The sequence below is a fragment of the Patagioenas fasciata genome, chromosome 7, assembly GCF_037038585.1.
Source record: "Patagioenas fasciata isolate bPatFas1 chromosome 7, bPatFas1.hap1, whole genome shotgun sequence".
Taxonomy (NCBI): Eukaryota; Metazoa; Chordata; class Aves; order Columbiformes; family Columbidae; genus Patagioenas; species Patagioenas fasciata.
This window is the reverse complement of record NC_092526.1, coordinates 8,275,935-8,297,816: the sequence shown is the minus strand read 5'-3', so window position 1 is coordinate 8,297,816 and position 21,882 is coordinate 8,275,935. Positions and strand designations below refer to the sequence as shown.

Below are 21,882 nucleotides of genomic sequence, written 5' to 3'. Positions count from 1 at the left end.
TGAGATATCTGATGCTAGAGAGCTAGTAACTTCTATTAAAACCTAAACTGATGGCATGAGCAGGCTAAAGGAGAAAAATTCTGATATGCAGAAAAATTCCCTTTATACAAGTAGTTGATGGGGACCTGATGTCACACTGAAAACAATTCAATGCAGTTTTAAAATTTCACAGAACAGGACCACTAGTTGGAGCATATTCTGTAGAGCACTTGGCTGAATCAGCACATTTCAACAGATTTACTGCTCCATGGGTCTCTCATAGCGGAAAGCAGAGTCGACCTGAAAGTTTTTATCTTTTCAACATGTGCCAAAAACTAAGAAGCTCTGCACGTTGTGACCCAAAACATTTAACTTCTGAACCACTGCTGTAGTTCCTCATATGAGATGCAATTCAATAATCTTTGTTTTTTCCTTAGACTTAGCTAGAAAACAATACCATCTGTTACTCAGACTAAAATTCCCAGGAGGTACCACGGTGGATTTTAGAAACTAAGTATTTTAAGCTTTCACTGAACTGAATAGTCAGAAATGCAGATATGTGTGGCCTCCTCCATGCCTCTGCCACCAGTCATGGAGGCAATGACTTGATGGACAGGCTTATTTGTATTAAGGTACTCTTCCATTTCAGGAGATGGAACTGTTTGGTGGAACAGTGGACTGGCAGTCTCTCTCGAATGATAGCAGCAAAGAAAATCTTAACAGCTCTTCCTACATCCAGTGGGCAGAGCTATTTTCAACCTTCCTGTGAAAATTCATAGCCCTACTAGCTCCTCTTGATTTTTTGCATGCCAAAAATGAAATTGCCATGAATTTCAACTGGCTTAGGAAAAAAAAGAGTAAAAGTAGAGAGGAAAAAAGGAAAGTCCTTTTAGATGCCAAATATTTTACATGCCTGCAAGAAGTACATTCTCTTCTTTTAAATACTCACCACACATTAACTGAATTTAACTCTCTGCCCTCAAGAGGTTTCTATTAGTTTTCATCTTCTATATGAAGATATTATTTCTACTACCATCCCAACCAATAAGATGCATTGATCACTGGAAGCTATTCAGTCTCTGTGCCAACTGCAGAGAACGCAGCTTCATGCACTCGTGGGCAGCAGCAGGATGGATGGAAAGGCCACAGTGACCAGCAGGAGGGCGTGAGCTGCAGGAGGGAGGGTACAAACATCTGGGCAGATGTTACATTTAAAGACAGCAGCAGGAGTGGGTGAGGACAGATGGCAAAGAGGAAAGCACCCCAGAGCAGCAAGGCAAGGAGAAACAGTGAACAGCCGTGAGATCTGGGAACAACTGAGCCACTGAACACCTACAGTTAGAAGAGTTCAAGCAGCAACAGACTATAGAATACATTCAGCTTGATAGTCCTTGTTTAGTTTTAATTCAAAATTTACTCAGTTATTGGGAAGCTAAAACAGTTTGCCAATACTATTACCACCGAAGAGCTGGAATAAACTGGGCTGTTTTTCAAACCAGTGATGCAAGTCAACGGTGATGCATTATCAGCCACTGGGTGAATTTGCAAATGAGACTTTCCCAGCCTCACTGTCTGATCCATGGCTATTACAAAAACACAGTTCTTAGGCACAGTTCAGAAAACTAATTATGAAAGTCTCCCACTGAAAAGATTTAAAAGTAAAATAATCCAATAATTAGGATTAAGTAGGTTGGCCTTTGGTGACTGATCAGCATAATGAAGGTAGTTAGGTGGACGGCCAAGGCACTGGGCTAAGAAGAGGCTTCTGGCTGAATCAGATTAAATGCATTGGCTAGAACGAGACTAGTTGCTACAAAATATTTCAAAGTTTCATGATTTTTCTATGCATCAAGGTAAAGTGATTCAAATTTCCTATAAATCAAAGTGAAGCAGCTGACTTCCAATAAAGAAATTTTTCTCACAGTTATTTTCAGAAACTTGGGCTCTTTGCCCCTCCATGTTGCATGTTTCCTTCCATGGAAAATAATATAACTATTAATTTTCTTACCATTTTACATTCCAGAACATGGCAAAAGAGGGAAATAAAAGGGAGGAAATATAATGTAAAACAAAAACATCAACATGCCCACTCAAAATAAAGTTATCTTCTCAATCCACTAAAAGGAAATATGTACCCTTCTCATATTTCTTTTTTATAGTTCATTGATATCACGTCCTTCTTCCTCTGCAGGGTAGTAAAAACATAATATCGGAAATACTTGACATACTTCCTCATTTGTTTAATGGTGATGATACAAGGGAAATTACCCCTCTAATATATTTGAACATTTAGCTTATTATCCTGAGCGAGTTTTCTCCCAAAGCTCAATTTATTAAAACAAAACACATCTTTCTATGATGAACTGCAAAGGGTAAGAGGGTAAAATTCTATAATTAAAATCAGAGTGGTTTTGTCACTCTTTCCTAGCAGATACTGCTTCTACTGCAGCTTAGTTTACTGAAACTTTCATTGACTCTCACTCACCCGCAAGCAATGAGATTTTCACACATGAATTAGGTTTTTCATTTGACAACGTCAAGGTTACAGTTTAATGTTTCCCCTTGACTTCTGTGACTTCTTGATATTTGGTGAAAAACAAAAGGCTGTGAGCAGCCTACAATCACTCATTTTTGGGGCCAGTGGAACTTGTGCTCATTGCAGAACTTCTGGGAGGGAAGGGGGACACTCAGCAAACCAGGGGAACCACTTCCTTGTTGACAACATTTATTTTAATTTGGATGTAAATGCTGCATTTTTACCAAGGCAGTTGTGTGCCACCATAAACTAAGAATCATAGAATCATTTCAGCTGGAAGAGACCCTCAGGATCACCAAGTCCAACCATAACCTCACTCTAGTACCATGTCCCTAAGAACCTCATCTAAACGCCTTTTAAACCCCTGCAGGGATGGTGACTCCACCACTGCCCTGGGCAGCCTGTTCCAATGCCTGACGGCCCTTTCCAGGAAGAATTTTTTCCTAATATCCAATCTAAACCTTCCCTGCCACAACTTGAAGCCATTTCCTCTTGTCCTATCACTTGCTACTTGGGAGAAGAGACCAACCCCCTCCATGCTACAACCTCCTTTCAGGCAGTTGTAGACAGTGATGAGGTCTCCCCTCAGTCTCCTGTTCTCCAGGCTGAACAGCCCCAGCTCCCTCATCACACTTGTGCTCCAGGCCCCTCACCAGCTTTGTCACCTCCTCTGCACTCTCTCCAGTATTTCAACGTCAAGGTGGGTAAATCCTCTCTTCTGAAGAGTGGATGCTGCCCCCACATAACCAAGTTCATGAACTCCCAAGGTGGTGGCACGCTGCTCATCTAATGGTTGTCTCCTAGACACAGGCACTGCTCAGCCCATAACAGACGGCCATCTTGTCATCAGACAAGCCTATTGCACCACAGGATGCTGTGTACGTGCCTGCTCCTGCCATACAGATCAACTCAGGAGCCTCACAGGCAGGAGCACACCTGCCCTCTGCTTACGTGAAAGCCTTGTAGTGATTTCTGGGAGGAAGGGCTGTGGGCTCTTGAGAAATGCAGACATGAAGCCAATCCTGTGGTACCAAGGCACAACTAGATGAAATAGACTGTACAGGATGCAGGAAATCTACAGCTGAGATGGGAAGTGGATCCAATCTTCTTGAGTCTTCATCCAACATCTACTCACATTTCCCTTTCTTTTTGAGGAACTGAGAGGACGTGTCACGTGTGAAAGAATATAACCCCACTAACAAAATCTGTGTATCTTACAGAATCTCTTTTTTACTGGCAAAGCTGAGCATCGTCCAACACAACCTCCATTAAATACTCCTGGGTCGTTTAGTTTGGAGCAATCCCACCCGCTTACTTTCTTCATAATCAACCAAAAGCAAGCACTTTCTAAGAAAGCTGCACTGCTGCACTTGCAAAGAAGGACGTCAGGAAGAGCTGCAACATTTCACACCATTAGACGTAGTTAATTCATTATCCTCAGTGCATAAATGTCTGTGCCAATGACAGACTTTAATAAGCCTTCAAAACTGACACAGTATTTATCACTGATTAAATTTTAAAAATCAAAGTAACTATGGCTTTTACAGACATGTTTAGATTAAGACTGACACTAACTCAGTATATCAGTTTAATTCACTTGCAAATATGCAGGTGCTCGGGCAGCCTGTATTTCAGTCGTTTAAGGCTAAATTGGGGCAGAGGGCCCGCAGCTCCATCTCAGATAATGAAGCTCTAGGACAGTCTCAAGTCCTTCGCTAACACTGTTTTTCAAATATAGAATATTCTCAAAGCTTTTCTCTGCACCGTGACTACGTAAACTCCTGCTGGAAACAAGAAATAGTATACAATGGGAGTCTGCACAATATCTAACATACCCAGGAGGGCAAATTAAGGTTTTGTGAAAAATTTCCAACTTGTATGCATATGACTTTGGAAATACAACATTATTGTTTTACTGCAGTTGTGTATAAATCTACATACACCTGAAACTGGTGTATGGGGGTCGATGCATGTCCAGAACAAAGCATATCTTTCATACATTTTCACTACCATTAAAAAAAAGGCAATTCTTCTGGTGATGAAAGCAGATTTAAAAAAAGAAATTCCACCAAGGAGTTGACATGTTATTCACTGTACTTCATTAATATTTCATTTTATTGCAGCACTCCAAATACACATAGAAGTTATCAGAGATTTTTTTTTTCACTTTGTAAGAGTTAGAAGGCATTTGATCATAACTGCTGAAGTAAATTAAGTGGCATTTCAAGAGCAGCCAACTAAAAATGCTAAAGGCACAATGGAGTTTTGATATCCAGGAAATCACTATTAATTTCAACTATATGAAATGGGATACAAGATGGTACGAACCATTTGTTATTTGTCATCTGTTTCATTTGATTAGAAATGTATGGTATTTATCAGTCAGTAGAGTGGAAATAGAATTTGCTGTAAATGATAAAGGATGTAAAAAGATTACAGGTAAAAGGAGCAATGGGAGAATACGTTATATCTATTTCTTATCAAAGTGTATGATAGCTTTCACTTGAGCTGACTACCAAGACACTTTATTATACTGATTTGTATTATTCAGTGAGAAAATTTCTAGATTAAACAAAGTTAATAAAACCTAAAAGGTATTACAGAAATTCATTTGGCAATACATTTGACAGTATGCAATTATTAGAGAAAAAAAAAAAAAAAAAAGAAGAAATGTTAAATACAACTCCACTGATATAGAAGCCATTTAAAGAAAGTTTTCTATGAAAATGAAGCCTCCCTTCACACTTTTCACACTTAGGTTGGATAATTTCCCAGTCCATATCTAACAGTCAGGATTACTATGGTTTTCCTCACATCACCAGACATTCCTGAAGAAAACCACCACATACCTCACATCTGCTATACCGGTACTCCAGGAAGGGCAGAAGCAATTTATCTCATGTATGGAACAGGAACTCTTTTCCAAACAGATACTCAAATTGAAAGACAGGAAATAATCTATTTTATTGTATATGTACCAGCTAAACCAGCCCTTTCTCCCTGTGTTGCTGGATAGCTTTTCTCATATGGTACTTTATTCACTTGTAACTTTGCTCAGATTTATCCAACTTATATTTTGTTTTAATATGATCAGTTAAGAGAAAAAAACCCCAAAAACGTAACCTGCTGAATCTGAAGTTTTATATAATAGAAGCGTTACACCACTTGTTCAAACTTTTCCCTAGGTGTACCTCACTCTAGCAATAGGGCAACGAATACAGGTAGGAGGAAGGACGGAATAATTTTACAGTGGTCTAACAGACTAAGCTACATGTTGCAATGAGCTACACTTGAGTAACAAACTAATATGAAGAGATATTACAAGACTTCTTAAAAGTGTTGATATTCATGAAACTATATTATTAAGCATTAATGGATTAGGTCTCACATTCTGACTATTACTTTTACTAGGCTCTGTTTATAAGTGGTCTTCAGATTCTACAGTGCACAGATAGACCAACTTTAATACGCACTTTATTAGCCTTGTTGATTTTACTCATTGTGTATGATACAGTACCATTTAATCACATAAAGTAAGATTAAAGATTCTGACACCTGGAACTAACAAACACTAATTTTTTTTCCTTCCCATATAGACTAATAAAATATTTATAATAATTATTCTGTAAACAGTAAAGGATTAGAACTGCTAAAGGCACACAACTTAAAAACAAAGTATGTCTCTTAATTAATGAGCCATAGAGTCTTTGACATCACAATTTATATTCTTCAAGAGAAAAATCAAGTGCAAGAATATGTAACATTAAACAACACACAATTAACAACATTTTATTTTAATTATCTCGGGTCACAATTAACGTTGGCCTTGCCATTCATCTTTCTACTCTGATTGCTCTCTAGACTATTTATGTAGATTAGTTCTTGAAGTACTGGCATTCACCAATATGTGGTTTGGAACAAGCCACTGCATGACACTGACATCAGTGAGGAGACCTGTTCACTGACCTTCCAGAACTAGATTCTCTCTGTCCATAACATCACGTTATGTATCTGGGCAATTTGCCTTGACTAATAAAGACTCTGACATTATTGAACAACTTCCTATCAACTGAAGACATAAAGAACTGCAACTGTCACACAGCCTGATTAAAAACAAGGTGAAGCAAACACAAGTCATGCATATTTGGAAATAAAAGACCACAAGGAATGTACAGTCGTTCTCCATCGACAGATAAAGTAAGACTACAGTAAACTGTATATTTTTCAGAGTTTTACAGGCCTCAAAAATTCAGTATCATGTTTTTCTTTCCTAAGGCAAAATTAGTTAATTAATATCAAATATGTTTATTTCACAAACAGCCTAAGATTTTAAAGAAAAATTGCAGAGTGTCCTTATACCTTTCAGATTTCAGATTCAGTATTTAGAACCAAACATGATTAAAATTGTTCATGTTTCACTTTTAACAAAGTCTACAACTCACAATAAAAATTGCGATGCAAAGGAGCTATCACACTTAACCAAAAATGGACTGGCCCAGTGATGAAGTCTTCGTTTACTGAGATCCTACATAGGCAAAATGCCACTAAAGCATCCATTTATCCATACCTATAACACTCTGTAGATACTTGAACAGAGGTAACACTCAATGAGTAAAAAATATGCCTTTGTGTTAGTTCAAAATGATACTAAAATATGCACAGTCTTATTTTTTTATACACTTTGAAACCCATGATTCTATCAAGTGCACAAAATAAGTTCATACCTATAGTGGTTACAGTCTTATCTAAACTTTGGAATTACCACAAGATGCATTATTTTGCACACTTTAATTTTCCAGAAATGCAGTAGAAATGTAGAGTGTGCAGTTCTCCAGGTGGTCTACAAGGAAATAGATTTTCCACAATCTTGCAGTAAAAGGACCTAAGCTCTCCCAAGCAAGCAGTCCAGCTATTAAAAGTTGAGCAATAAACTACAATGAAGCAACAGTGGTTTTATGGCAGTTATTAAACCACCTATATTAGTCTTACAACATTAATAATTGAAACAAAATCAGTAAAACCAATTTTTATTCTTAAATGGTCTCAACAGAATTAAAATAATGTATGAAGTTCTTTTTAAAGATATCTGATGCTCAACACTGGAGAGAGATCTTTTCAGTGGTACTAAGGTGAAGCTTCTTGTTCATCCTTGGTAAATGAATAATAAAAAACATGCCCCATATCAACAGTACAGGTGAGCTGTGAAAAATCAGATTTATACTACAGAGTGATTCAGTGCCTATAACTGAACGAGGCAGGGGGCAGGGTGGTCTTTTATGTGTGAAACCATTGTACTTCTTACCTCCAGAGCTTTCAAACGCTCTAATAGCAATTTGGTTTTCTCCTTTTCTTGTTCAGTGCTGCTGCTTTCACTTCTTGAATCTTCATCTGCCATCGTGTGAATTTTTTCCATGCCTTCTTTACGTTTCCTACTGTCTTCTGACAGCTTTTCCTGAAATGATTTTTTAAAAAGTCATTACTCACAGGTGGAAACGAAGTTAACTATGCAAATATCTTCAGATCTCCCTTGTACATGAACGACAAAAAGATGGATCAAGTTGCTAGTTACATTATTCCAGTACTAAGTAAGGGGAGTCATGAGGGTCTATGAAACATGCTGCTACGCCAATTCTGCAGAAGTGTATGCACAACTTCACTGCTACATCTACATAAGAATTTTTAAAAGTGGAACTCATTATCTTTTTAATAAAATAACTTGCATTTTCTTTGAAAGTTGCAATAAAAATTGAGAATACCAGCCTTCAATTGAAGCATTTTGATGCATATAAAGCAGTTTGTTGAGGAAAAGCTAACATATGTTCATGCCTAATGTATTTCACCTTTTCTCATCTAGAGCTAGCATTTGAATTATTAAATAATGGGCTGAGAACCAAGCTACCACCTGAATACTGATTTAAGATCCACACTAAAATATAACTGGAGAGAATCAAACTGACAGGAAAATTTCCAGAAGTGCCCCAGTCTATTGCAAGTCAGTCAGATTGGGTTATTTGCTGCTGCTGCTGAGTGGACTATGGCTGCTGACTTTTACAAGAGGTCTATAAAAATCATAGGACTGAACAGTGAATCCTACTAACTCCATTAATTATGTGTTCAAGTTCTGTGTTGAGAGAGAGAATGAGATTGAACAAGCAAAACATCGAGACTACAAGCAGGCGATGTAAAGTATTGCCCAAGGCCACAAGGCAAGCGTAAGGGGAAAAAAGAGCTGCACAGATGTACGGAGTGAATGACCATCTATGTGCAACACCAAGTGGGCGATCTCTGCCTTGGAAATCATGTTCTCTAGCTATGGAAGCAGATGCAGAGTGAAAACTCATGAAACAAATGGAAAACATGAGGCAAATCAACATTAAATAATGGGTGTCAACACAAACCTAGAGAAGTTCTTTAATGAGCATTTGGATTTCATTATATGCCTTTTTGATAATTCTTATAAACAAAGGCACATACTTTCATGATCTCTAAGTTAATCTATAAGTGAGATGTATTTCCTGTAACTATTACAGAACACAAGCTTTGACTAAGCATAAAAATGTGCATTTTCATGAAGAACTGATCCAGCTTGAATAACTGTGCATATATCTGATAACTCTTGGCGAGTTAACAGCAAGGCATTATCTTAATTAAAACCCATAAACACAACTGAATTAAAAATCAGCACCGTGAATCACATTTCTAACAATGTCTTTTTAAAAAATTAACTAGTTCAGAAATTGACTATTACCCTGTTAAAACTTTAATCAAGGATCAATTTTATAAGCTATGGGCTTAATCACTGACTACTCTTACACAAACCATGAGGCCCAGATCTCATTCTGAGCCCCAAAACACAGACGTCAGAGACTCATTTTGTCAGGTTTCCAGCAGAACTGTTATCCTGATCACAAAGGAACCATAAATACAGTACTTGGTGTGGGTTTTTTGATTATTTCTTTTTTCTTGCTCGCTACTCACTGGTGCAATGATCAAGCATCTGTAAAAGAGCCATTAAACCATTTTCCCTTCAAGTTGCCCTCATGAGTACATTCACATAAAACACTTTGATGAACTCAGGGAAAAAACCTGACAATGGTATCTCTTCAACGTAATTCAAACACAAACAATCATTTTTAGGAAAGAGTGTGGCATGAATCAGATGTGACTAACGATGGAAGGAAACAGAAACATCAGCACAGGGACACCTTTCCTGCTCAAACTAGAGGGCAGCAATTTCAAAGGACGTGTAGGAGAAAGCAGGGCTTATAACATTTCATCACAGAAAGGGGAATAATGCAACTTCTCTCAGAGTAAGTCCCAGTCACCTAAAGAAGTAACCTATTCATTTTCTAATTACAAAATTTTATTAACTATGCACACGATTGAAATAATCAAGAATATACATCCTGGTTTACTATGATGTGCACTAGAATATTTCAAGATACTACCGTTACTCCTGCTTGAGCGTTTAAGCACAGCTCACGTTATTTTCCAACTAGTTCATTTCTGAGTAACAATAAATGAGTTTTAGTGTTCCAGGCATGGGCTAAAAAGGTCCCTGATATGTCATGTACCTGGAAAAGCTGCAGAAAAGAGGAAAACACAATTAACCTTGGAAATTATGATTAGTCATGCGGTTTGCTCACAGTGCTGTTCTGTCACTTCAACCAGTTCTATCTGGGTGACATACAGAAAGGGTAGAGTGGAAAATCCACGCTCAAGAAAGCAAAGAAAACAGGTGCTTCTGAAACAGTCTTTGTGCTTAAGTAAGAGGGAGGATGACAAAGGCTTTGGAACAACAGAATCCTCTTAAGAGTGAAAAATCTGCTAATTTCAAAGGCAGCTGCTGCAGGGGGAGGCAGGCAGGGCAAGAGAGAGAGATTTGCAAGAGGAGATGTGTATCTACCTCCTGCAAATCCTACAGAGAGCTCTGGAGTGAGCACACTGAAGGCAGCAAACAATGGCACAGAACAGCTTATTCCTTTCCCCACCCCCCTAGATTCCTACACTTCTTGTGTTACCTCAAATAAAGACCATATTTTAAACGTTCTGAACAGTCTCTGTTGTATACCTCACATATTGCACAATTAAAGACAGGCTGGGTTTTCAAGCTGAATAGCAAAACACTCTCCAGGTCAGAAGTCCAACAAAGGCAGAGGAAGTGCTATCCTGCTGAACAATGCAGTTTCATTTCTGTGAAGAGGTAACAGATGGAAAGAGTGTTCTGGAAGCAAGCTGGACAGGTGGGGGGGAGACAAAAAAAAACAACAACTCAGCTCTTGGTCTCCCCAGACCAATAAGAGTTTAAGACACATGCCTGTACCACAAAAGGATGCAAACACAGCAGCCTGATGAGAATTCTACACTGAAGGCTCATCTACATCTCTAATGCTCTGTGTCAACAAAGAGACAATAAAAATATTAAATATTCAAATCTTACTAAAAGGAAACTAGGATTATGCTGCTCTACTGTAGACCCGTTCCCAAGGAAATTAATGAGAAGTGTAGAATCAAGTCCCACGTTGTGTAAGCTTCTCAAGCTCGTTTAAACTGTCATTGCTCTTCTGAAACCAACAGTATTTTGCAAATCTAAAATGACATCCTGCCCTGACCATTATTTCTAAGTATTCGGTTTGTTCTATAAATCAAACAAATAGTACACTGATGATGAACCCTTTGATCAAACACTATGGGCCCTACAGCCCACGGAAAACAACAGATGAAAACAGACCCTGCGGTCTGGAAATGGCAAAGCTTTCTAGAATCAATGAGATGATATAAATCACTGAAGACATTGATCTACGAAGCTGTATAATGCAGTGAACTGACTGAGACTTATCAGAAAGCTGGTTTTCAGCTAGATGAAGTAGGAAGGAACAGTCTAATAATCCTTCTTTCCACTAATAAACAGGAGTAAGAACAATAAATTAATAGAGCAGGAAATTCACCTGAAATTCCAAATGATAATTTACTGGAATTCGTAGAATATAAAGAAATACACAGAATATAAAGCGAATCTTCTCCCTTCCACCAGCCTTTCAGAACGCTGCAAGTCTTTTCACTGTTTATAAACAAAAGGAGTAACTATAGTGATGGAAAAGATCATACGGAAGCTTTTAAAAGATAAGAACCAAACTGACTATTTCAGAACTTATCTCCCCCTTCATCCCAAGAACGGCAAACGGTTGCTCACCGGCTGGACACAGTGATAGTCACTGGGTGACTTTCCTCTAGGACTTGTCACCTTCTCAAGGAGCAGATGCGTGTCACAGGGACACTTAGCCAGCTATTTCTTAACCATTATTATTTCAGAAATTATTGTACTTTTCAACTTTTATTGATGGTACCATCAGTTGTCTGTTCTTTGCCCTTTCTTCTGTCTTAACATACATTCTAGGAATTACACTACACACACAGGGGGAAAAAAAGAAGGGAAAAAATCAGCTCAATCTGGAATATTTCCATTTGTAATTGAGTAAATGTTAGATGACAGAAATTAAAAAAAAAAAAAAAAGGTAGCTAGCAAAAATCTATTCTAGCTTTTCTTTTTCACAGTGAAAACCATGATTAGGCACTAATTGGAATAAGTGCTCTTCTCTGGTAGTAACGACTACTACATTATATGAAATGATCATATATTATAGTTCCCCAGGTAATTCATGTTCCAACTTTTCCTAATTTGAGATTTTACAATGCAGGAAAACTACCTTTAAGCCTTTAAGAAAACAGCAATAATTCACACCGTTAACTGGCAGCACAACACCTGCACTGCTCTCAGCAATGGGAAATGCAAAGTCCTGCACTGGGGGAGCAATAACCCTGTGAACCAGTGATGAAAAGACCAGATACAAGGGTGGTTTTTAAACCTTGACAAAGGTTTACTGTCTGCAACATGAGAAACTGCAACAAGATATTAGGATTTTGGGTTTTTTTTCTCCCGTAAGGGTGGTCATATTGGTTACTGGAACAGGTTACCCAGGGAGGTTCCTGAATCACAGAGGAATTGCAGAGTTCACTGGACAAGTGGCTTCAATAATACAGCACAATCTAATCCCCACGCAACTGGATCTGGACTCTACAGTACCGGTTATAAAGAGCAATTTTCACAAGGACATGTGACAAAATTCCGCTTGAACCAAACAAGAATTAAAATAAGATCATGATCTTTGAAATGCTGATTTTCCCAATGAGCGCCGCATGACATGAATTGCTTGTCTGGAAACTGATAAGTAATAATTAGAGATGACATCTTTGCTTATAGAAGCTAAAGATCATTTTCATATGATAAACACAAGTCCTCCAGAGAAGTGAAGTGTTTCAGATGCAATGTGGTAAAGATCCCTCAGATACAAATTAGCTCTATTTCAGTTTTGGGTGTCAGATCATGATGCCTGAATGGTGTTATTTTTTTCTTGTTTTTCCTTCTCCCTCTCCAACCCCCTTTCAAATTCATTTCAATTCTTCGGCTTCTGAAATTCATTAAAGACAATGGTTTTATAATGGTTACAAATTCAAATTCTTCTGAGAGTCATGCCTGCAATTTTCCAAAAACACACTTTAATCACACTTTTAACCCAATAATAAAATATATGTAGGATATATAATTAAATAGTGCTTATGATTGCTCAGAACCACTTAGTTGAGGAAATAACCTCAAATGATTCATAATGTAGTTATTAACAGATCATATACAGAGGCAATGGTAACAGGCATCCAAGAATCCAATCAATATTGAACCCAAACTAAGTGGTTACCTCAGCGTCTCAAATCATTTTGCACTTTCCACGGTGACTGAGGAGGACTTTCAAAATAAGATATTTACAAAATAGTGGTCTTACACATCAGTGACTGAATTTGGTGACCCAGCTACATGTACTACACTTCAAACACTCCTGCTGTACCAAAGGCAGGCTCCTAACCTCCAAACCCAAACTGCAGATTACAGATCCACATAAAGAACTGCTTATGTAAGAATAAATTGTGACTGTTTTTTCTTGCAAAGCTATTCCTTAGTCTTGATGCATTCTTAGATGATGTACTTTCAGTCTTATTTCCACTGCAGACCTCCTAGTGTTCAGCACTATTCTTCACTGAGAGTGAGCCATATGAAATGAGGATTTTCAGACCATTGATGAAGATAAAAACTGTACATTAGGGTTTCTTTGTACTTTTATGAAAAAAACAGCTCCAAGCTATGCACAAGTAGCTCAGTCTGAGTGCACAAGCTGAAAAAAGGCAGCTATTGCTCCAAAGACTACTGACTTACAATTCCAACAAGCTTAAAGTTGTTTTCCATGGTACCTTGCTCCCCGGGCACCATGAACTTTTTTTCTTTAATGTAATTAACACTTGTTTACTGTGGCTCAATCCCACATGATACTGTGGCAGTATCTTCTGATATGCTTTATAACCTGTGTCATTCACTGAAACCTGAGGTGTATAAAAGACACTTGTATGTTAAGTCAGAGCAATGCGAAGCTGGTGATGGGTCTGGAGCACAAGTGTGATGAGGGAACTGGGGCTGTTCAGCCTGGAGAACAGGAGACTGAGAGGAGACCTCATCAGTGTCTACAAGTGCCTGAAAGGAGGTTGTAGCATGGAGGGGTTGGTCTCTTCTCCCAAGCAGCAAGTGATAGGACAAGAGGAAATGGCCTCAAGTTGTGGCAGGGGAGGTTTAGATTGGATATTAGGAAAAAATTCTTCCTGGAAAGGGTTGTCAGGTGTTGGAACAGGCTGCCTAGGGCAGTGGTGGAGTCACCATCCCTGGAGGGGTTTAAAAGGTGTTTAGATGAGGTTCTTAGGGACATGGTTTAGTGCTAGAGTTAGGCTGTAGTTGGACTCGATGATCCTGAGGGTCTCTTGCAACTGAAATGATTCTGTGATTCTATGAAGCAAGACTGAGGAATTCACAAAGTGTTTCCTGCAAGGTGCTTGGTATAGGAGTAGTCACCAATGCCAGTGTGACCTATGTCTGTCCCATATGCAATTTTTTTTCTTTATTTACTAAGGGGAATCCCATTACACATCATAACCCAGGTCTGAAAAAAAATTATGTAACCAAACAAACAAATTAGAACGCAAAAAAGTTACATGCAACTAGACAGTGCAATCTAAATGATCTCTGAGTATAAAGCTACAAATATGACTTCTGGTTTTACTTTGCTTACTTCTGTCTATGTACTCAGCTGTTTTCTCTTGCTTTTGTCCGTGGAAGGACAAACTAAAATACAGTTTTGCTTTAGACAGCACATCAGCAAGTGTAATAATAATATATTTTTGTTTAGCTAACAGCTTTTGTTCAGAACAAGCTGACCAAAATTGAAGGAAAAGAAAGGAATGCACATATATCACAAAATGTTATAGAAACATCCCAAATTGTTCACAGTTTAACATTACCATTGTCAGGAAAATCATATAAAATTCTTCTTTTTCATCTCTGGATTTCACTTACAAAGCAAAGAGAACAAGCAGTAACATTCCCTAGATTAAATATGTGAGCCTCCTACCACTCACATATCAATCTAAACGTACTCCACATTACTCTTCACTCAAAACGCTCCTCGCTAGTACCAGCTATCACCCTACTGAACAGTTCTGCAGTAACATTAATAAATTTCCTGATGATGCTTTTATTGGCTGTTCCATGTACCAGAAACACCTGTTTCTTTTGAAAAAAATCAGACCATAAAGGACTGCAGAAGAAGAAAAACTTCACAGTGAAGTTCACTATCGAGAATAAGATCAGCAAGAGCAGATGGAATTTCTCATCTTCGGGTTCCCAGCCAAATGTCAGTCTGGGGTGTCAAAGTGAACCACGCTAACCTAGTGACCAAATGTTGCTGTTGACACCATGGTGTCTCCAGTGAATGGATATTCGCATTACCAACAGCACCCTCCCCCCGGCACTTTGTCAGCGCTGCAATCGCAGCCGGGCCATGCTGAGGTGACTCTTCCAAGCCAAGGTGCAGTAGCTCCTCATGTTTGCTGTTCTATTGCCTTTGCAAAATGTCAGACTTCAGCTACACCCAACAGTAGCTCCCAGCACAAGAAATTTGTTCTAGAAGCTAAGCTCTTCTTCATATGCATATATATGATATTACGAGAAGTAGTGATTTTTTTTCATGCAGATATTCTTTTATAAATTGGTTCATTATAGTACCATACTTAAAGTAATCATCCTTCCTCCCAGGAAACCTGTGTGCAGCATTTAAACTTTCCTGAAGGAGTTTGTAAGTATTAAAGTAACTACACTTGACTAAAGTGACGGTATTAAAATATCTATCTTCAACTGAAGTACAAACAAGCTGAGCTATTCTGAAAATTAAGTTCAGTACATTTTATGTAATAGCAATTAAAGCAATAGAATTATTCTGGGTAAAAATTGCTAGAAATAAGCCATTTATTCTTTCCTTTGCAGCCTTTTTTTTTAATATAATGTTTTTTCACTACTTGGATTAAGGCCAAATTACTCTTTTTAATAAAATGAAAAACTTTGAGTACATCTTTTTTTCTTGCCACCAGAAGGTCTCCTAAGGACCTACACAAGCTGATCCAGTTTTCCATAGATGGTTTCTTCAGGAAATACCATGAAGAGGCTCTAAAGGACACACCTGAAGATGAGTATTAACTAGTATTCTGGAATGACAGCAATATATTCATTAACTAGTTCTCACCATAAACACAATTGCAGAAGCTAATCTAAGAAGTTAGCTGTGAGATTAAGACAAAAATAAATAGTATATTATTCCATAACCAGGTAATTTTTTTGTAAATGCCAGGGAACAGCTGGTTCGACTCGCAGTCTTGTCAGGGAAACTTCTGAAAGAAGCTCAGAAGGCAGCTTCACACAAAAATAAAATGTAGGAACAACCATTCTGGATCAGATCAAAATTTCAACTTTTCAAATATGTTATTATAGTTTAGTTTAAATATATCCAAGTGAAATTAAAAACAGTTTTCTTCATCAGTAACTTTTGAAAATTTCAAAAAAAGCAGTGTTTTCTGCTGGTTTGAAAACATAAATGCATAACAATTCAAAAAGCAGCATAAACTATCCTTTATGGAGATGTGGAAACGGGCAGAGAGCAAGTGACACAGCCGTATATAAGACCCAGCTTGTAATTCCAAGGAATGCAAACTGGTTTTTCAGCTTCTCTCTCCAAACACTTTTCTCACTAGACAGCTGATTGCAGTCAATGTTCTCTCTATATTATTTCTTACTCAGCATCCTTACACAGAAAATGCAAAGGATTTGATAGATAAAAATGCTTTAATTTAATTGCAGACACTCTTGCCTGACCAGAACCTCTTCAACACCAGCCCAGGACGGGCAACGCTGTGTCAAGTCAACAAAGCACTTCTGGATCCTGGTGGGCATCTGGACAGGCTACAGGGTGGTAAGACCTGATTAAAATAAAGTCGGCTTTTGGTCAAGAGTCAGAAGACACACTACAGACCTGGGAGCTCTAAAAGCAGCTGCCGGATGGGAGATGACAAGTCCCTGGGGATCTCACTGCTCTGGCAAGACACAGAGCGGGGCTGGAAGTGGCGCTGGGTCCCAGGGTGAGTGTCCTGCTGCAGCCCCTGCCTGCCAGTGAGCCTGGCTGCCCATAGCCCTGGTTTACAGAACCACAGAATCACTGAGGTTGGAAGAGACCCTTAGGATCACCAAGTCCAACCATAACCTCACTCTGGCACTAAACCATGTCCCTAAGAACCTCGTCTATACGTCCTTTAAACCCCTCCAGGGATGTTGACTCTACCACTTCCCTGGGCAGCCTGTTCCAACGCCTGACAACCCTCTCCATGAAGAATTTTTTCCTAATATAACGAATGAGAAGCACATGCACGTCAAAAACAAGTTGGCCCTTACATACAAAGATACTGGCATTTCTCCAAGCAGCAGACAGATTATCTTAAAACTTGTATTTGCTATAAACTCCAGGAAGTTATTCCAGTCTCTGAGAACTACCAAGTAGAGGCATGTTTGAGCCATCCTCTTTTCTCTGAAATACATACCCTGATTGAGAAAAAAGGCAACCAGAAGAACACCATTAAGGGCAAAATCAAGGCTGCAGACAACCTGCTGTGCATAAATGGAAAGTCCCTGCATATATTAGGATGACCTTTATCAGTCAGGATGTGAACCACATCACCACCTCACTCTCCAAAGAGTGTCTTTGAATTTCTGCTATGCCTGTTTCATACATATATGGCTCAGGCAATGTGTATGGGCTGATTTTTGGGGGTTCATTCCAGAAGTTAGAAGACAGATATATCAAAGAAAGAAATACTGTGTTGTAGAAGAAAATCTAAATGTACAGTTATAATCAGTATAATACATAATACACATCAGCCAATCTTTGCCTCTTGTTCCCGCAGATATATGGAGGATTCTGGAAAGGAAATAACAGCTTGTTTTCTGAGGAACAGGCACACAAATGGCACATTTCAGTTATGAGACTTTGCTGTGTTAAACATAACTCCCATTGCTTTGTTATTGTGTTACAATCAAAAAGGGAAAACTACCTGCACATGTGGTTCCTCACAACAAAACTAATTTTGAACAGTGTCTGAGGAGCACCGTCACTCTCCTTTGGGGGCTTGGGAGCAAGAATCCAACCTCAATTTAGTTAAATATAGGAACAAATATTAATCATAATTTTTGCACAGTGGTGGAAAACTACCAGAAGAAAAGCCGTAAGGGATTAGTTGTTATGGAGCTAGCCCTGGATTTCTCTGTATGGAAAGCAGTCAAACAGCAAATGCTCCTGTCCTTGACGGTGTGGGATTCCCCGTGGAGCTCCCAAGAACATGGGCGGCTTCTCCTCTGTCCTTCTCTGGGAGACACAAACCTGCTAACTTGGGAGGTTTGGTTGATGCAATCTCTTGTGTGCATTTCCAATCCAGAGATATAAGTTCGATTTTAAGGATAAATTTCTTCTTTCTGCAACTGAAGTGAGCATCAAAAATCCTGTCTGGATTTCAGCTAGGGAATTTGACTAGTGCCTTTTTTCCAATTCATGGCCATACCCTATCCATAAAATGTTACATATCAATGACCTGAAAATCAAGCTTGTATAATTTTGTGGTAAAATGAAATTATGTTGCCAAGAGATAGAGTTTTTCTTCTCATGAAAGAGCTGTTGACCTCAACGGCTGTGCAAACTGAAAGTGACAGTCACAACTGTTCCATATTTGAGTCTCACAGAGCACAAAGACAGAAAAATGGGTTTATCTGGCCAACGATGCCACCTGAAACGTGCCTGTGTCACTTCTACAGTCACACCTTTCTGATACATGCTTTAGAAAACAATTGGCAAAGCAGTCCGGACTTCATGACTGAGAGCCAGAAGCCTTGTAGGACCGGAATTATTTTATCTTTGTATTGAAGTTACCGATATTGAGCTTTGACAGATAAATCTTCTTTCTTAGCTTTGAATAAGGCAGCACATGTACACATTTATACCCAGCAAGAGGGCAGGAAACGGAACTGAACTTTGCTATGTTCAAAGCCACTCCTCCCGTGAAGCTGCGGTGTGAGTTGATGATTGCAGTGGTGGTGGTGCCCTTCCCACGGGACAGATGTGGAGCGGTGTGCCATTCTTCTCATGGTGCACGCTAAAGCCTGAAAAATCTCTTCTAAAGTCGTTACTTGTCAGAATCTTGTCATCCTTCCAGGGTGAGAAAAAGCACAGAGCTGACCCACAGCCACCCAGCCAGCTCTTACTTGGCGAGACGAGCCCATCAAAATGCTTAGGCTGCAATTGCTAAAACCATCTGCCACCACTTTGGTGTGAGTGGAGTCAGCTGGGTGCCGAAACAAGCACTGGAGCAAAAATGAGACAGGACACAAGCCACTTTCAGAAAGAAATGGAAGGAATCAAGCCGCCTTTCTCCATTGCACCTAGGGCTGAAGAAACCTGAAAAAGTGCCCTAGTGTTAAAGCCACCTGTAATCCCCAACGAGCCTTTGAGCCGGAGTTCTCTTGATACAGACTCAACAGTGCTGACGCCAGCACAGAGATCGTTCTCCTTGACAAACTCCCTACCCCTTTACTCATATCTTTCTCCTCTTGAATTTGCACAGTCAATCTCGGAAGACCTGCACTGTCTACCAGGATGAAAAACCCCCCTGCTAAAAAGCAGCCTAGGCCAGGTCAGCTGGTGAACAAGTGCAGTCAGGGACACTCTGCACTGGCACAGAAGCTGAGGGATGACTGGGCCTGTGACGTTTGACAGGGTGACTTTCACGCCAAAACTCAGGCTTTCAGATCCTGCCTGCTCCCCACGGCAGTATTTGTTTGGAGTGCGTATCTCAAAGCAGCACACTGGAGCTCTGAAAAGGTTACAATGCCTGCAGTGACGAGATTTTATTTCCCTAAGTTTTTCATATGAATTCACATACCAAAATCCAAATTTCCAACAGCAAAAACTCACTACCCCATTTTTGAATACAGAACAGCACAGCCCCACTTGAATACCATCCATGCTCTACTTTGAAATAGATCCTTTTTCCACTAAAAGTAATCATATGCTAAGCAAACTCCTTCTGGAAAATAAGCCTTTTTCCAAGATTACAAGGGAACCTGAAAAGCCTTTTTTCAAAAAAAATGTTCATTATCTGGTTCAATATTTATAACAGTTCCTGTTACCACAGAAGTGGCAGTTCACATATACTGAATGACATCTTAAATGTCCCTGAGATAAAATGATATGTTGTTATCCTCTTTTTACAGAGGTTAAAGATGGACAGACAAAGCGAATTTGTCCAAGGAAACAAAGAAATCTGTAGTGAATGAAGAATCAAAATCTGGTCTGCCAAAGATACAGCAGCTTCCCCTTCCTCTCCAACGGGACTGTACCATGTCTGCCCTGGGCTTTAGTGCACATATTGACAATTCCAGAATTATAAAAAACATGCTCTCCATCTATTTTGATCACTGTACATTGACATACAGTCAAAATGAGTTAAAAAGAAAAAACAACAAAAACAACGCTGAAAGACTTTGAGTGATCTGTAATCAGGTCAGACTTTACCTAGGTATCCAGTATTGTGATCAAACACAAAGAACTAGGTTTCAATATCCAAATCACAAAGACAAACTTAGAATGATAGAAAAGAATCACAGAATCATTTAGGTTGGAAAAGACCTTTAAGATCATCGAGTCCAACTGTAAACTTAGGAAGGAAAGCCTGCTGGGTGTTTGTTTTAATGCCTTGGGTTCAAGTACGGCACATACTATTTCTGGGGATCACTCTCCCTCTTAAATAAAGCACTTGTGTCTCGAATGAGAATAATATTAATACGTGAGGTACTGCTCTGGTCTTTCATGGCCTTGCTTTTAGGTAGACAATGCCTCTTGGAAACAGTCTAAAAGCTCTTACATACTACAGCCTTTCAGTCAAGTCAACTTTCAAGCAAGAAATAGAATGGTTTATGGCAATTCAAATCACACATATTCTTGTCTACGTTTATGTGCGCATTCATTATAAATCTTCTCTCAGTTATTACTATGTAATATGATAACAGAGAACAATTTATTTACAACCCTGCTTCTAAATTCATTTACCCTAAAGAGAACACATCATCCATCTGTAAGCCCAGCAAATTGAATTCGCATAGAGCAGCCAGCTCTACAGAAAGGCTTAGAGTAGTTTGCTTCAAGTAAGAACCCCAGCAAGACCTAACACAATATTGCAATAATACTGCATGTTCTGCGCTCCATCTCATTATCATTTTTCTAACGTGATCACTATGCAACATTTAATGTTCATTAGCAAGAATATTTATTTTGGATTCAGGCATCTTGATATTATAATAACAACTCAATTTCATACATCCCAGAACAACAGATTTGTAAAAAACAAATATGTAGACAATGGTCAATAAATCAAAAGCTTTTACTGCACAGAGGTATCTTTTGTGACTATTCAGATATTAATATGAACAGAGTTCACGCACTAACACGTCATGGTGTCCGAGAATATACAACATATGTTGATAAGTCACACTGGAGACCAATTAGGTCATGTTCTTGTTTGTTATGAGATATGCAGTTGTGGAACTGCAGTAAAATCTGATACTCTGTTGCAGTGAGTACTTATCGTTCTCACCGCATCATAGTAATGAGAGAACAGCTACAACTAGCATATGTTCTCATAAAGGACGGCTTTCAGAATAATGGTAGTGTTTATACATCCAATAAGTTCTGTGTATGTACACGAAGATATATACATATCACTTGGAATTCAGATCATAAAAATCTTTTTTTCATGTGTTAGTTCACATCTATATTTCGCTTACAAATATTATACAGGCTGATAATATGAACATCATGTTCCCAAAAACCTGAATACATCAGTGT

General features: G+C 38.8%; 1 protein-coding gene across 4 annotated transcripts in view; it reads right to left on the bottom strand.

The window, feature by feature from the left end:
- NCKAP5 (NCK associated protein 5) overlaps nucleotides 1–21,882 on the bottom strand; it is a 374,621-nt gene that overhangs the window by 113,680 nt on the left and 239,059 nt on the right. For all 4 annotated transcript variants that reach the window (XM_071810787.1, XM_065840878.2, XM_065840881.2 and 1 more), the window contains one exon: nucleotides 7,818–7,967. In XM_071810787.1, the coding sequence (XP_071666888.1) occupies nucleotides 7,818–7,967 (150 nt within the window). The remainder of the gene's footprint in view (nucleotides 1–7,817; nucleotides 7,968–21,882) is intronic.